The sequence below is a fragment of the Anarhichas minor genome, unplaced genomic scaffold (assembly GCF_050575085.1).
Source record: "Anarhichas minor isolate MPS153535 unplaced genomic scaffold, ASM5057508v1 ptg000042l, whole genome shotgun sequence".
Lineage (NCBI taxonomy): Eukaryota > Metazoa > Chordata > Actinopteri > Perciformes > Anarhichadidae > Anarhichas > Anarhichas minor.
Genome location: NW_027466488.1, coordinates 2000151 through 2017983, shown reverse-complemented (window position 1 = coordinate 2017983; position 17833 = coordinate 2000151). Strand labels below are relative to the sequence as shown.

General features: G+C 41.9%; 1 protein-coding gene across 1 annotated transcript in view; it reads left to right on the top strand.

Annotated features, from left to right (window-relative positions):
- The window catches only part of sbf2 (SET binding factor 2), an 81059-nt gene that overhangs the window by 32370 nt on the left and 30856 nt on the right, over positions 1-17833 (top strand). Inside the window, exons 4-17 of the mRNA XM_076110330.1 lie at positions 453-587; positions 1012-1122; positions 2266-2371; positions 5607-5739; positions 6124-6232; positions 6550-6663; positions 7068-7145; positions 7365-7478; positions 8319-8447; positions 8703-8801; positions 8936-9140; positions 9326-9435; positions 10106-10255; positions 15796-15864. Coding sequence (XP_075966445.1) covers positions 453-587; positions 1012-1122; positions 2266-2371; positions 5607-5739; positions 6124-6232; positions 6550-6663; positions 7068-7145; positions 7365-7478; positions 8319-8447; positions 8703-8801; positions 8936-9140; positions 9326-9435; positions 10106-10255; positions 15796-15864 — 1662 coding nt within the window. The remainder of the gene's footprint in view (positions 1-452; positions 588-1011; positions 1123-2265; positions 2372-5606; positions 5740-6123; positions 6233-6549; positions 6664-7067; positions 7146-7364; positions 7479-8318; positions 8448-8702; positions 8802-8935; positions 9141-9325; positions 9436-10105; positions 10256-15795; positions 15865-17833) is intronic.

Here is a 17833-nt window from a genome sequence, read left to right as displayed (position 1 = left end):
GCTCAGATGCAAGAGTTATATCTTGGCTTTTTTGTGTGTTGTGGGAGGAATACCAATTGACTTTCCACTACTTCTACTTTCAAGCCTATTTCGTGACTCACCTCTCAAGTGAAAATGGAAACATTGATTGTGACACTTGTACAGAAGTTGGTTCCTCAAACTAAGTTACAGCATACATTACTCACTATTACCACAGATCACTCTTCATTTTGGAGTACATCCGTTTTATTTTCTGGCGAAACAAATGTGCAAGAAACGCATGTGATGTATAGTACATGCCAGACATGTGCTGGACAATGTGATGAGTTTGAGGCACATGATGTATTCACAAGCTCAAGTAGGAGCTCAGCGGTGCTGGCATGCTCTACAGTACATTTCATGATCCGAAGTCCATGGCACTGTGTTGAACTCTTCAACTGGAACAGCTTCTTTTTTTTTTTTTTATGTTTCAGGGATCAAAGAGTATTGAGGCTGATGGAGATGAAGATGAGGAGGCAGAGGAGGATGGTCTGATCCAGCCAGCTCAAGTGTTTGCACCGAAAAGTCTCATTCTCGTGTCCAGGCTGGATTATCCCGAAATATTCCGGGTAATAAAACACCTTATGATTAAATCTTGATTAAAACATATTTGTCTGTCTTGTTCAGCAGGAATACTTAGAATTTCTGTCAAACCACGGCTTTCATCTTGCAGCTCTGAGTTGACGCTTATCTGCTTTGTACTGTCTGCAAAATAGGCCCCATAGTTTGCTCCAGCGTAAGCACGCAATTCAGTGAAGTAAATGAGTTTCAAGCACCTCTGATCTTTTCATCACAGGCTGAGTTGATCACAGGTATTTGCAGACACACGGCCGGCCTTGTTAGGCGCTGTAAGAATAAACTGCTATCAAACATTATCTACATGTCACAGACGACGTTTAACCGTGAGCTGTAATACTGATGACTTTATAGAGTAGTTATCCTCTGTATGTGTCCATGTGTAATGTCTTTGTTGTATTTCACATGTCCTTCCAGGGGTGCTTGGGTCTGATCTACACAGTGCACATCGATAGCCTGAGTTTCCCTTTGGAGGGTCTGGTGGCCAACCTCTTTACATTCCAGGTTCCTGTTGCTGGTGGATCCCAGGTAAGTCTTCACGTCCAAAGTAGGCTGCCACAGTCTGTAAGACATCTCCCTGCTGCTGGCCCGTTCCTCACAGATCCAGACCAGTAAGGGCCCAGAAAAGTGATTATTTGTGCAGGTACTTAAATGATTTATTTTTGCTGTGCAGCCAATCGAGAATGTCATGTTCAGTTGGTGCCAGAGATTGCTGTCCAGCCACAGGCAGTGATTTTCTGATACGTTCGTCATTTTTTCCATCACGTTACGTCGAGGAAAATACCTCAGTCTAGAGTAGGACAGCAGAGCTCTTAAGTTACGTTCATAACAGTTAAGAGGAATATATATTTTAAATACATTACATAGGTTTAAAAAAAAATACAAAAAAACAAGTTTACTGCCGTTGGGTGGCCAAGTGTCAGAAGGTGAGGCTAATAATTCAGTGAACCAGGCAATAGATAATGTATTTACACATTTGAAAAACACCGTAGAGCCAAAATATGTCTCAATCATTGGAACGACTTTACGACTGCCAGTGGGGAGAAATCCTAATCACTCAGATAAATATCAGACTTTGTTTTTCGACGATGGCTAATGTGCTGTAAGAGGGAAGAGTTTGGCCTGTTCCCCAGCAAGACTGCACTTCAAATGCCAAATCCTCGCGTCTGACTTCGGGCAGAACGGACTAATTTGTGAGAACAGCACGTAGTTAAACATCGAGGTATTTCAAGAACTGTATGAATGGAGACCATGAGATACCTTTTAATTTGCATTTGACTGATGAACTTCCCTTTTATGTTCTACATCTGAAAGGTTTCTACCAACTGCTTTTCACTTCCCAGTACCTATAATGTGAATAATAAGCCATTTGAAAGAGTTTTATATTCAGAGCACATTTTTGCATCACTAATCCAAGACTCTTTTTAAGGGATTCTGTGACATTGCTGCAGCTGTGCGCTGTACCAGTTATATTTTGGTAAACATGTAATTGAGGTTTTCTTTGCTCAATGTCCTGCAGCTGCGGCATCCTTCTTTATTTGATTCAACAACAGTACCCTCAGCTATAACTCTCAATGGGTGACTGTCAGTTGCAGAACCGCTCCGTCCTGTAGCGTAAAAATGTCCATGACGTTTTTTTTAACCTTTTACTGCTTTTGTTTTTCTTTACAGAAGCTCTTCAGCCTGGGAGCAGGAGACCGTCAGCTCATCCAGACGCCTCTGAACGACACGTTGCCTGTCACGTCCAAAAGTGTTGGTCTGCTCTTCCAGCAGCTGGGTGGGTCCAGGCACTTTGAACTACTAACTAGTAATCATGAGACAGGAAGACATGACTTGTTGATGACTGTATAGCGGTTTCTCTGCCCCGTCATTTATTTGTTTTGAACATGAACCCTGCCAGAGACTTTATTGAATGAACAATCATTTCTTTCTGCAGTCTGTCACGTCTGCACAATATCCCATTTATGTGTTAAGACATTTTGTGTTGTTGGTTGTTATAATCGGACAGTTCCGACACTCAAAGAACATTTGTCTTAATCATATTAGCGGCGTCGTCTTAGTTGATTAAATTAAGCAGCTTTAATGTGTGTGACATATTTCACATTCATTCAGTCTTGATCCTTTCAGATTTTAGAGGCTTCGTTCTACTTTGCTAATCACATGGTGGTTAACTGCAGCACTGTGGGACTTCTACAATGAGGAGATTTTAGCAATGAGCCATTAAGAACTTGGATTAATTCTACACCAAATGTGTCTGAAGCAAGCTTACGCGGTTTTCGCTTTGTCCCATCAGTGTTTCTGTCATTTTTGTCCGGGCTGGAACAAGCACATGATGAAGATTTGTTTCAGTTTGCTAGTTTCACATTGCAATGATTGCTCTATATTTTAGGACCGTAAATGATTTGCACGAGCAATACGTGCTTTGTCAAAGGTAGAACATGCCCGATTGACTCATGGTGTTTCATCAGCCTTTGAAAATGATGCTTTGGCATAAATCATGAACTGAGCTATTGTACATGATATTTTTTATGTTATTTAAGAATAATTTGTTTTAGTTTGCTTTCTGCAACTCTAGGCATACATCTGTTAGAGCTGAGAGTGAAATTAAATATGATTCACCTGAAATTTGATTTGTAATGGAAAGTTGGCCCTTATTTATTCTCATTTGATTAGAAGAATGTGATTCAAAACAGAGTGGATTTTATATCCTGAGTGTATTGACACCATCCTCTGTTTGTTTGGACAAAGGGATGAACGTGCACACGGGGGGTACTTGCACGATACACGTCATGTGATCAGGGTTAGGTGGAAGTCATGCATTTGTAGCTAATCTGGATACAAAAAACAAAGCATTCTTGACTCAAAACCCGGCCATGGTCTGTCAGTCCTCATAAGCCTGTTTCCATTAATCAGTTCAGTACATTATGCAGCGCTGTTAGTCCTCGAAGCGGCTACAGGGCCATAATTCATGTGTGTTGCTCATTGTTTGATATGTGACGTTGTTTAAATACTGCAGTGGAAAATCACCAACTTAAAAAACACAAATTATTATTTTTACACGTGTTTAAAGATCAAACAAACACGATACAACCTTTTAATAGATAGTAGACAGATTTCTTTCTTTTACACCTTTGGACAGAGCCAGACTAGCTGTTTCCCCCAGTTCCTATGTTGAGCTATGCTAACCGTCTCCTGGCTCCTCTCACTTTCATATAATATACAATATTTGTTTTGGACTTTGTAGCAAGACAAATGTATGTATGTATGTATGAAGCTTGAGAGTCAAGCCGTCATTTCATACTGAGTGAAAGTGACTGACAGACGTTCGCAGTTAATCATCTCTCCCACCTTTATATAAAAAAAAAAAACAAAAGGTGGGAGAAAAAAAGTCAGCTGATCAGCTACGTGACAACAAGTGTATCATTTCCACTCATTAGGTCATCCTCATGTCCATATAAGGATTGGCGAGTAGCTGTGCAGGTCGGCAGATCATTCTGTGTGCACTGGTCACCCGAGTCACCAGAGAGGAATGTGTTAAACATGTCACACTGCACAGGAAGTGCAGCCCCCCGGGACGAGATAAAACCGGCCATCAGCAGCCCTGTTGTTTGTTGTTTGTTGCCTTTGTCTCTCCTGTTGTCCTGGGATGTTGCTGTCACTTTTTATTTCGGGCTCGGAAGTGCGTTGCTGTTTCCATAAGATAAGTAAACACCTGAAGCTGAGGTGTGATTATGAAACCGGAGCCTCATTAGTGAAATGAGCGAGGCACACTCTTTTACTGAGCATTTTACATCATTTGGACTTACAAAAGTCTATAAATAATGAAACGACTCATTTGGTTTGACAAGTCTGTTCACCTTAAAATATCACATTATGTTGAAGCTTGTGTTCCACTTCCTGTTTATCACTGAAGTGCTTCACTCAGACAGGCAAACATCCAGACCCAGCACCCCCAGTGGCACTGATATGTCTGCCAGTGTTCCCTTTATCACTCCAGTGTGTGATGAATTGGTCCGTCAGCTGCTTGATAGGAAACAATAACAGGAACTGTAAACTTAGAATTCTTCCTGGTTGTCACGTCGGTATTTGAAATATTATTTATACTGTATGAGAGTGTGTAATTTCCTTTGTTTTCGGAGAGGAGTTTTCCTTTAGGTTTTGTATTCAGTGGTTAACAGAAACTGACCCGTTTGGTCTTGAAAACGTATCGTTTTTGCCATCATGAGCCAGCAGGATTCTTTAATAAAGCAGATTATGTAAAGATTCTGCAGAGCAGTGACTCGTTGTTGCGATTGACGAAGAAATACACTAAAACGGTTTAATGCAAATTAAGAAATATGAACAGTGTTGTAGGAGCAAAAGTAATCTAGTAGGAATTTACTTAAATACATAAACCGTTCATGTATTTGCCTTGAGGCTTGGTTAACACAAAGGAAGTACAGTGCTCACCTACCAAAGACAAAGACACACTACGGACACATTGTTTTCATACAGTAGACAGTTTATGAAATGAATCAACGAGGCTGCAGTAAGTAGCCTGTGCAGAGGAAAGTGAAAGCTCTATTCTGAAATAAAGGGAGCGTTGTAGTCTCAGGCTTTTTCTCTGCTCAGCAGTTTCAAACATTGCACTTAAATTTGACAATTAAAATCAGATTTGAATCAACTCCATCCAATGTGGAGTCGTGCAGCACCTTCTCCGGCACTGACGGGCTTATTTTCAAAATGAGATTGGTACACAAACAATACCCCCCCATGTATAAGTAGCACTACAACCTTCTATACGGTATTAAGATTGATGTGGTTAGTCTGCCAATATTACAAGAAACATTCCACAGAATATTGTTCGAGTAATCAGTCTTGAAGCTGTTATAGATACATAATCTGTGTTTGAAGTTGGAAATCCACCACAAATAGCCACGGGTGTTTGATGAATGATCCGCAACAATGTGGCAGTCGCATACCAACCACTGCCTCATTCATTTTGTTCTCTCTTGCTTTTTTTTTTGTTTCAGGAATCCAAAATGTTCTCAGCCTGTTTTGTGCGGTTCTGACAGAACACAAGGTTTTGTTTCACTCCACCAGTTACCAGAGGCTGGAAGAGGCGTGTCGCGCACTGGAGGCTCTCATGTTTCCCCTCAAATACAGGTAAAGATTCTGGTTCATTCTTGTCCATGTTGTGCATTTTGGTTTTACTGCTGTCTTTATCTTTCAATGTGGGTCGCGACTTGATTTTCACTTTCATAATAACGTACACTCAAACACAGGGAAGCATTACATTACAGTCATTTAGCAGACGCTTTTATCCAAAGTGACTTACAATTCAGATTCTATCACAATTCTACACCGTAGGCACAGCTACAGGAGCAATTTTGGGGTTTAGTGTCTTGCGCAAGGACACATCGACATGCGACTAGTGGAGCCTGAGCCGGGGATCGGAGTATATTTTAAGCTCTCAGTTCTTCCCCATCTGTCTTCCTAGTATCATTGTAGATACTGTGTATTCACTGTTATGTCCTTTCCTGTGTTCAGTTACCCATACATCCCCATTCTGCCTTCACGGCTGCTGGAGGTGTTGAGCTCGCCCACTCCCTTCATCATTGGAGTTCACTCCATGTTTCAGACTGAAATCCAGGATCTGGTGAGTGAAGATGTGTCACACAGGCATTGTGAATCATTAACAAATATTGGAGTTTGTTTTTATATCCTAAACGTCAGGATGAATTGGGATATTTTTGGACTTTCAACTGACCGGGGGAGTTTAAACAAAAAAACAAAACAACCTTTGGTTTCGGGAAGTTTTTACACAAGAAGATTAGGAAATCTGCCCTTCTGCAAGATGTTTATTTAACTGGTTTCGGCTGATTCTCGTCAGGCGTACGTGTCGTTGCTCATAGCACTTCCTCCAGCTGCAATCAAACCACCTGACCTCTCTGTGTTTTATGTGTGTACAACCAGTTGGACGTTATTATTGCTGACCTGGATGGAGGCACAATAAAGATTCCTGAGTGCATTCACTTGTCCCAGCTCCCTGAACCTCTGTTACACCAAACACAGACTTCCCTGTCCCTGGTAAGCACAAACATACGCATACAGGTGCAGCCCTATTATTTAAATGAGCAGAATATGATGACATTTGAGCAAGCAAAAAGTCATTCATTCATGAAAGCATTCAACTGTCAACACCAAGTACACATATCAAAGTTTGTCCTTGTTTGGCATCTGTATACATATCTGTCTTTAACACAGACAAACACTTAAATACACACAAAGTAGTTATTTGATTGTTATACTCAGACGTGCTCAGTGACTGCTAATATAATTAATGTTCTTATTTCACTTTTTTATTTAAATCATGTGACTTTTTCTGTTATCCTGTATTATCCGGTTACTCATTGTGCACCGTCGTTTATGTTTATTGTTGTTGTTGAAATGAAGACAAGTAAATAATCTGGAGAAACATTTATTCTGTGTAGGTTTTGCACCCTGATCTGGAGATAGCAGACAATGCATTCCCTCCGCCACGCACTGCTCCCTCCAACCTCAAGTTGTTGGTAAGTCAGCATCACTATCAGATGTCGTCCTTTCATTTGCGATTCTCCGGGTAAAAAAAAAAAAAAAAAAGAGTCTCTTATCGGCAAAAGGTTTGTGAGTGGGGGCACTAACTGACGGTAACCCATTACCCTCAAGATAAAATAGCATGTCTGTTGCGTAATTAATTTATCAGGCTGCATTTGTGGCATAGTTGTTTGAGTCGTGTTTCTGTGTTCCAGGATAAGGAGGTGAGGGCCGTCTTTCTCAGGTTGTTTGCACAACTCTTCCAGGGCTACAGGTCCTGCCTGCAGCTCATCCGCATCCACTCTGAACCCGTGATTCACTTTCACAAGGTGAAGATGACAACATAATGGAATTCCCAGTGCTGAAATTAAAATTTTGCATAAAAAACAACTTGTTTTCCAATATGTAACCTTAGATTAAACTCATTTAGCAAATACTCCGCAGCAGCAAACGCATTGTTCTTTTTTCCCTGCCAAGAATGTTTTAGTCCGAGTCCAGCAGTGCCGGTGGAATTACGTGTAAAGACGTGACAGATTAACCTGTCAGTGGTGTATAAAGTGTGTGTGGATGTGTGAGTGTGCGCATCTTGTTTTGTGTTGCTGAGGCTCCATGACTCTTCCGTGATGCTATCCTTTTGTTTATGCAAGCTTCGGACACAGTCCCGTAACCTTGGGCAAAGCCCGGCAATGAGCCATATGAAACGCATTAGGTTTACATTTTTGTTTTGTGCCGGGGTTTTTTGTTTGTTCGTGTCTGTGATGTCTCCGTGGTAACCCCTCAGCACATCATCCTCAAAGTACCCCACATGGATCGCATTATAAACAAACGCTCAGCTTATTCGCCTGGAACCGCTGAGCGGGGGAAGGCTTGAGTGAACTGTGTTTTATCTCTTCATCCCACAAGCACAAATAATTATGCGTAAAGTCAATTAAATTGTTTTGCATGTAGTGATTTATAACTAGATTTATTTCCCTTTTTGTGCATGCTGAAGAACTTACGCACGATTCTAACAGAAGATGCTGGTCTTTTGAACATTTTGTAATCTTATTCTTAAAAAAAGGCTGTGATTACTCTGCTTGCTTTTCAGTCTGCAGCAAATCCATATGAACAAGATTGCATTGCTGCCATCTGTGTGGGATTGTAACTGATCTAATTCTGACATTATCCAGACTGCCTTCCTGGGCCAGCGAGGCCTCATTGAGAATGATTTTCTGACCAAGGTTTTGGATGGCATGGCCTTCGCTGGCTTTGTCTCGGAGAGAGGTCCGCCTTACCGAGCCTGCGATCTCTTTGATGAGGTACTGTACCATGATGCTCCGCTTAAAGCTCAACTTTTCCCTTTACTTTTTTAGCTGTAAGTGGACAAGTTCATACACAAAGTTTTTACACTAAAGCCACTATGAAAGAGTTTTTAATGTGGACTGGTGACATATGGACGATACTCTTATCAGTTATGATGGTGACCTAGTTTTGCTGCAGGAGCACTGTGATACTTTTTAATTTGTTTTTCTTGATGATCCACCCCTCAAAGAGTGAATATTACTGTTTTGTAGCTGGTGGCCTTCGACACGGACAGCTTTAAGGAAGAAGAGGTCAGCCCTGCCAAGCTGCAGAAGCACATCAGGACATTCTCTGAGCAGCTGTACAGAAATGTAAGACTTCATGCAAATAACTAGCGCTATATCTCCTTTGTTGTATTTCTGTTGTGATGTTTTGCCGTGTATTCACTGTACATACAGCTATGTATCCTATTAATACAAGTGGTTCACTGGCATGTGTACTATAGGAGAACCCAAACCCCCACATGGCATTCCAGAAAGTGCCTCGGCCTTCGGAGGGATCCCACCTGCGGGTGCACCAGGTACCCTTCCCCCTGCTGGATGACGAACAGGTGGAGAAAATGCTGCAGGAGGGTGTGGCAAAACACAGCAGCACACCTCCTTCCACACGATCTGAGAGGAAGTGTGTTGTACCTGCTGGACCACCCGTCGGTATGGTCTACTTTCAACTGCCGTATTGCTTTACATACCTGCAATCTTTGTGTTAAATCTCTTTCACGGTCATAGCTTTCACATGACGGGTATCTGCAAAATATGTCTTTGACTTGTGAAAAAGCTCTGATGTTTGCAGCAGCTGTAGTTTTAACCAACTGTGATTCTGTCTTTCTGTATTCTAGTGTCCATTATGGGTAAGAGTGGCTCCGTGTTTAACAGCGCTCGCCGGCTGGAGGTGGTGCGGAGCTGCATTTCCTTCATCTTTGACAACAAGACTCTGGAGACTGAAAAGGTGATGCACAATGTCCTTCATCAGGGGAGCTCATCAACCCTTAAACAAGCTCATTAACTGAAGGCATCTTTGCGTTACACCGAATCAGCAGACCGTTAAGGAGCTGTAGATCTCTCCCCACCTTCATCATCCTCATTTCTTCCAGCTGCCACACAGACATAGATAGGGCCTGTAATCAAACACATTCCATGATGCAATAGTTATTGTTTTAACACAGAGGTTAATCCGTTCCTGTCCTCTAAAAGCATCTACGCTACACAAAGATGTCCTTTGTTATGGCCCCATGTTTGTGAATCTACCCAATATGCATCCAATGTGTTTAAAATGGGATTTTTGCCAGCTACTTTATGGATCCCACTGGCTTCATATAGGAGTTATAAAATCCAGGCCTGCATTTCTGTGCAAATGTAAGAATGCATAGCATGTATCCTCTGAACCCCCCACGAGCCTGTAAATCCTTCGCTGCCAAATGGTCATTAACCATACAGCAGGTCATAGTAGCTGTGAGTACTGTGTTGGTACAAAGTGTGAATGGATTAAAATATACATATATATCTCTTCTTTAATCAGTATTTCATAAAACAAGGGCCTGCTTCCTCAAAAAGCCACTTTATTTAGAGGTATTTAATTCTTTTATAAAACCCTCTTTGTCCACCTTTTCTCTCAATAGGCGCTGCCGGCTGCTCTGCGCGCACTGAAAGGCAAGGCAGCACGCCAGTGTCTGACTGAGGAACTGAGTCTCCATGTTCAGCAGAACCGCGCCATACTGGACCACCAGCAGTTTGATTACATCATTCGTATGATGAACTGTGCCCTCCAGGTAAGTCATGCCAACACATGCCATAGAATATGACCTGAACTGATTTTGTCCAATATGCTTATTGTGTTATTCTTAACGATAGAACATCAAATATATGTTTTTTAAAACATACAATGAATATTGTTGAAAGATTAATTTAACATAATTTGTAGACGTTTTGTTTTTAACCCATTTTTCTCCCAAATTGATATCTAAAACTGATGCCAAAGGTAGCTGTACAGTGGGGGTGCATATCTGGTTAAATGTTTTAGTGCTGGCTGTACCACACATTTACAGCAGATGCCATATGTTATGAGTTGTAGTTGGTTCTAGTTTAACATAAGCAATGTGTAAGCGTGACCGTAGTACACATGCACATGTATAAAACAGGCATGTCCGTCCCCTTCTGCTTCTTTTTTCTTAATTTATTTTAACACTTGAACAAGCTGACAGCATGTCGTAAGGCTGAGCCCCAATAATGCTGTTTGTTGTTTGTCAGCCAGCATGTTTGTCTCTCTCTGGTGCCCTCATGCCTCGGCTACTTGTGTGTAAGTAATGTGTTTTGTGCAGCTCATAAAGAGTCAGTGAGGCTTCACTCAGCCAGAGCAGCCGGGTCTATATTGGTAGTTCCTCATATTTTACTGCCTTGAATCAGCCGTTTCCAAGGATTTTAATAATTTTAAGCAGTCCTCACAGACTGCAACTTTTATGGAGTGACTTTAGATTCCAGTCATTCCCCCCCCCCCCCCCCACACCAAAAAAATTATAGAAAGCCAATTAATCCCAGCATCTGCCCGGGCCAAGGACATACAAAGTCCTTTGACGTGTCATTTGCTTCACTACTATAATGTCTACCTGGCAAGGCTACTGACTTGCAAATTGAATTATTTCTTTCTTTCCACACGTGCAGGAAGACGTGAAAAGAAACGCTTGTTGCATCATCCCTTTTATGATGTCTGATTGCTTCGTTTCCAGAAGCAGAGATGAGCTCTGTGCTGCTCTGACAGTAGTTTGTCATTCGTTGAAAAGCTTAAAACCACCGTCTCTGTTGCATGGCTTCTTTAGTCAAGACTTGCACTATAGTCTAAATGAATGCAAAGAAGCGTACTGTTTGAATGTCACACTCTTGTGGACATCGCTGATAGCCAGGCGGCCAGTGTGTTTTTTTTATGTGTTAAAATGAGATCCCGATGTGTTGGCTTTTGTTGGAACAGATTGACAGAGATACATTTATTTAAGAATTGTTCCAAAACGGGCTATGTTGTTTTGACCATAGTAGTTAATAATAAAATAACTTCTTTACCACAAACAGTTCTACAACACAGTACGAGTCTGTCCCACCTAACTTTTAATTCAGTCTAAGATCTTTATGTCATTAATGCTGCTGAAAAGTGAATAGTCAGCCACACATGGGTAATAAAATGTATCATTTTACACATACTGTAGATTTGATGTGGAGTGCATGTTTGTTAACCGCAACACGGGAAAAGACATTGTCAGCATTTTTCTGATGGCATTTTTATTAATTCTTTTAAAGAATTTATTGTGCATTGTTTGTCATTTCATCACCACTTCAAGATGGAAGCCAGGCATTTTGTTCCTGACTTTCATTTCTTGGTCTCAGCTCGGCTGTGAGGGATTTATCTCAGATGATCTGTGAAGCCAATATAAATAGTAAATGCTGGGCCAGTAACTCCTTTCATATTCTGCGTGCTGCCCTTTCTTTCAACACCCAGCCACGTAGGAACCCCAAAAGTGTGTGTGTGTGTGTGTGTGTGTGTGTGTGTGTGTGTGTGTGTGTGTGTGTGTGTGTGTGTGTGTGTGTGTGTGTGTGTGTGTGTGTGTGTGTGTGTGTGTGTGTGTGTGTGTGTGTGAGACAGCATGATGCCTCATTAGGATTTCTGGCGTCCATGTTGATGTGACACATTGATTTTCAATGGCATCATCATTATGAGGCTAATCACATTTAGTGTTCAACTGTTAACCTCAGGCTTTGTTGTCTGGTTGCAATCAGTGTTCGCAGGGGAGCACAGCAACGGGAAGCGGTATGTAAAAGAAAAATGTACGATAGGTCAAAGGTGAGGACATTAGAATGAGGTGCTACTGTACCTTGTTAGTATTTGTTCATTCTTTCTTTATGTTTTTTGTAATACATTAAAAAAAATGTTGATAGCTTCTCTGGAATGAGTTGATATGTTCAGAAACAGTTTACAATGACTCATTTAAACATCCGTTGTAATCCTTATCTGTGCCGTTTCTCTGTCATGAATCACGCACAGTAAAAACCCTCATTAGGGTCTTTGAGTTAATTGCACATCTATTTGTGTGTGTGTGTGCACTGGTCAGTGCTGCAGCTTCTACAAGTAAACATTGCGCAAACCCTGTGGGGCAATGAGTCCTGCTGTGGATGTATCATGGCATCCCAACCATTTCCTGTCAGATAGGATTATGAGCCCTCTGCGCTCTGCTGTCTCAAGGCCGAGGGCCTCACGATGCTCAAAAACACACCCTGGCAGTTAACTGTGGGAGGGATTAGGGCGGGGGGGTCCATGGGAAGCGGCCGCAACGGCGTGGAGCCCATGATTTCTGCATGAGCTTGACCGTCTGATGTGCGAGAGCGCACGTTACACACAGATGTTGTTGGAGAGTACGAGGCACTTTGTCTGACTGACGTGTCTGAATCTAGGAACTGCGAGCTGATGAACTGGAGCGCCGACCAGCTTAGTCTGTACTGTCCGTTCCCCCCTGAAGGCTGTATACTGCGCTTTAACCACTTTGTACATCTCCTTTAATAGTGAATAGATGACTTACATTTTTACATTATTTAGACCATAAATTTGTCCCTTGCTGTGAGAACATGGCCTCTGTCTGCCTTCGTGGCCTTGATGGGACTGCTTTACGTAGCATGGTCACTGGGAATCTGAACTGGGTATCATTCCCATGTTCTGATGACGTCTACCAGGATGACCAGGTAAACATATGAGTCAGTCACATTTCATGCTTTTGCTGTTGAACAAAATAGCTGTTTGTTGCTCGTCTGGAAAACACAGAGGTCAACTATGTGGCTTAATCATCTCCCTATTAGTGATTCAAGCAGCAGTTAACATTGAGAGCCTCTGAGTTGAGACATTTTTGTTTGTCGATAGCGACAACAATCTCATCAAAGAATGCGGTAAGTCTCGGTTTATTTCATTGCTTTCCTGGAAAGTGCGAACTTCTCTGAAACGCAGGAAGCTGCTTTTTGTTGACATCCGCCAGCGTTTCTGTCACATGCTCGTGCTTCTTGTTTTTTCCTCGCTGTATACGTGTCTTGAGACAGAATAGCTATGTTAGTCATCAAAGTTCCTGCAGCTTCAAGAATGAGGGAAAAAAATGTTGAGACTTACAGTAAATACCAGGAGGAAAGAAGACGGCAGGGTGTCCTCGCAAACAGAAGTGTGGGGACACACAATGCCCTCCTCTCCCTCCATTCTCCAAACCCCAAATAAAGCATTTAACATATTTTCCCCACCCTGAACCTTGTGGCTCTATTCAGCTCTGTGACAATGATTGAGTCCCAAATAGTATAATACAATACCTTTACCTTTTATCAGGTTCCTCATGCAATGCTGATAACAGCTCTGCTTGACTTGTCAGGTTTCACTTTCCATTCAGTCTTATCTCCGACCTGCTGTAGATTTCACTGCTTATCTGTTTGCTTAGCTACAGTAGTGGACCTTCAATTCTTTTGAGCTGTCACTTCTCTCTGTGGTGGAGGGTTTAAGGTGATAATAAGTGTAGCTTAAGTCAACCTGGTAGTAAGTACTTTATATGAGACGTGTTGATGCAGCCTCTGGACAAAGCTTTTCTTCATCTGAAGCATGACCGCGGCCTTTTCAGCGCTAAAAACAATGTCTGTTGTCACAAGTTTCTGTTTCAAAGAACCGGCGACATGCATTGCTGAACTTCACTCTTTTTTTTTTTTTTTTTGTTGTTGTTGGAATAATACTTGTTTGTTAAATATTCACACTTTTCTGCCTGTGCGTTTCCACTTGTTGTTCTATTTTGACTGGGGTCCATGAACTCCTGTGACCTGCAGCGTTGTTAAGGATGCTGGTAAACAATGCTTTGGTGCCGCTCCAAGCTGGAACATTTCACCGCAGCCCGAATAACTGCAAAGAGAAACACAAGCGACAAGAATAATAAAACAGAAACTATGTTGCTTAGTCGACGGGGGGGCCAGGCTTTCATGTGTCGCTGTGGAACTTGTGTTTTGCATTTACTCCCCTCTTTACATTCTTGTGTGTGTGTGTGTGTGTGTGTGTGCGTGTGTTTTTGGAGGGGAGGAATGGCGGTAACAGAGGCCCCCATCAAAGGCCGCTATCACAAAGTGCAGCATTCTTCTCCATATCTCTCCTGCCAAAATGACTACTTGGATAAGACTGATAGTATGTTGCATAGTTTCAGAAGGTTTCGAATGAAATTAAGACATAAAAAGAGAGAAGTGTGTGTTAGTTAAACATTTTATTGGATATGTGAGGTCCCACTGAGGGTTATGAGGTGCGGCACCAGGTCAGAATCAGTGCTGCTGTTTGCACATGGCCTTAAATCAAGTTTCCTCTGGCTATTGTCATTTACAGAGTTCAACAAATAAATCCTAACAAAGCTTACCAGAGATAAGTACCAATTTCCTGTGAGTTATGTACTTTTAAACCCAACTTGCGTCCTTTTCTCTAATTTTCCTGTTCTCAACGTTCTCTGCGATCTCTACAAGAAAAGTTTAGTTTGGGCCCTTAAGTCCCCCGCTCTAAGCCTCTTCATTTACTATTCATCTTCATACTATTCTCTTAAAAGCACTACTAAGCCACCTTTGACCTGAAAGAATCCCTTGTACGTAGACACTTTGGCACGGTGTGTAAATGTCAAAGAGGGAATATCTTCAACTATTCCCTCGTTTAAAATCAAAACATAATAATAAAAAAAACAGAATTAAATTTGCTTTCTGGTTCAAGAATGTAAAACATAAAATTACCAATAAATTGAACGCTGGAAGGCTCTGACAATTGTGTCAAAGCAGGGATTATATAAGGCTATTGAAAGCATATGTCCACATATTGGAGAAGAGCACAGTTAGAGTTTTAGGCAGACTTTGTATTTATTTTTTTAGCATTGCCCTGATATTTAAACAGGGCAGGAGTGTCTTTATGTAACAGCAAGCTAGGTTTGCTGAAGATAGCGTGTCTGCCCCCCCCCCCCCCCCCCCCCCGGTGATCTCCCCAGATCACAGCTCTGCATTGCAAGTTTACAGCATTTCATCATTCATGTGACGAAAAAGACGCACAGTTTTGTGTAACACCTTCGAAATGCATAAACCATTTCGACATAGATACAGTGTTGCAGTAACAAAGTGGTTCTTTTTTTAGGTTACCAAAATGATTTCCCCTCGGGAGTGTATGACCTCTCTGTTGGAAACCTGTGCTTCTTGTTTTGGGGCTACAGTGAAAAAAGGAGTTTGCAGAGCTTTGAAACACGTCTCCTGCTGTGCGCTGCTCTCACTTCTCCCCTTGTCGTTTGACCCACAGGACTGCTCCAGCTCGGAGGAGTACACCGTGGCTGCTGTACTGCTGCCCCTGTCAACAGCCTTCTACAGGGTAAGGAAATCAATGAAAAACTAGGATGTATGTGAGTTCAATTCACTGCTTCCGTTTCTCATATTGTCGTCATCATGCATACAAACCGCTGCCCGGTCGTGCAGTGTGGAAGTGAATACACCTTATAAATATGTCTCATTTACACACGTGCACACAGTTTAAGCTGCTGAAATTACGTTCACCACTCCAAAACATGTAAGGTGAATGGAATTTTTGAAAAAAGTAACATCAAGCTTTAAAGGCAGATTCAGCAGAATTCATTCGCTGCGGTTTGTAAACACAAGATTCACAACAACAGTTTATCTTTTTCCCAATTCTTTCAACAAATATAATTTAGGATCCTTTAAGGGATCCTAAATTATACTTGTGTGTTATGTGTTTGCATAAAAGAAAATCATCAATCAATATGGGTGTCGCCCAAGAAGAGGTCCAGTACCAGTCGGGCTCTGATGAACACTGCACTGTAGAGGAGGTTGAGGGCAGGGGAATAGAGGAGGGACAGCATTGTCAACCTTTTACCTTTGCATGGACATGCACAGAACCAAACAAAATGTAGAGGACGGGCCATGGCCTTTGGTTTCAAAACAATCAACACAGGGAAGCTGCATTGTTCACCGCAGCCATGTCCCCACGGCTTGCCCGTTGCTATGGGGGCCGACACAACTGTCCGCGCTGGCTTGGTGGTGGGTACCAGTGCCGTACCCCGATGGGCTGAACTGGGACCTGACCTGCTCTCTACCACCACATGACTCATGACCAGTTCACATGCCACAGGCTGATGCAACTCTCCTAGATAAGCCCCGTGTTGTTTTTCTTGTTTCTCTTTAGGGCCTTCAGTGTTTAAGACTCATCATTTATGTGTTTCTTAGCATAGTGCATGCTTGTTTAATCAAGACTTTACCACTGCAAAGCTATTTCTGTTTTAGAAGACTATCCATTCATTGTTGGTCGTGATTGTGACGCAATGGAGTGATTTCCAGCCATTTTACTAAGAAGATTATAAATGATTTTCTTGTCTGGTGTTGACAGATAATTAGAGGGAAGAATAATTTGAGAATGCAGCCGATTTTCCCTCGTTATTTACAGATGATTGGAACTGGTGACAAACTCGAGCTCTGCCGCACCCAGAGGGTGAAAAGTAAAGTGAGGTCAGGAGGGAATCTGCCAAAATATTCTGTAATCTCTGGTTTAGTCGACACAAAGATCATGCAGTGAAAATGTGAGAAAAACAAAGCTTGGTAATGGAGCATCCCAGCAGCTGTCATCATGGGTATGAAGACATAAATGATCCTTATTTGAGTATTACAAAACGCAGCCTTACAAGTTTGGTAACACGAACGGGATGCCTTGATTTTGCAAAGAACAATATGTACCACGACACGTCAGCGTACATAACTACCTCATCGTTCAGAGGCCCCTCACCAGACAACCTCCTCTATCCTAACATGAAACTGATATGACGACCTCTGAACCGCTGCTTATACATTACAGTAGCTATGTGTTCTACTAACAGTGGGGAATACATCATACAGCAACTTATTAACCGGCCCAGACCGCGAAAGTCATTGAAAAAAAGGTGAGAGTAATTGAACATGGCATTGTAACTTTGAGAACAGTTGTTTTTCTTCTTCTTTGTTACCCCGAAAGAGATCGATATTGTTGCCTGTTGACAACCAGAAAAGACTGTTTTTCCTCTCACTGTTATACACTTTGTTGTGTTTGTGTCTTAGATATGAAAACTTAAAGGTATAAAATATCCTAATACTGCCCAAGAGCCCAACTTTAGAGGTGTTTTTTTGGTCCTGCAGTGCCATTGTTCTATTGTTTTAAGGAATGTCTGCTTCTTTTTTTTTTCTCCAAATCAGCAAGTTTGTGCTGTAAATCAAATCGTTGACCCGCTCAAAACTGTGTTTCCTGTACGAGTACTAGTCATTCATTTCAAACATCATCCCTGTGTGATCCTGACGAC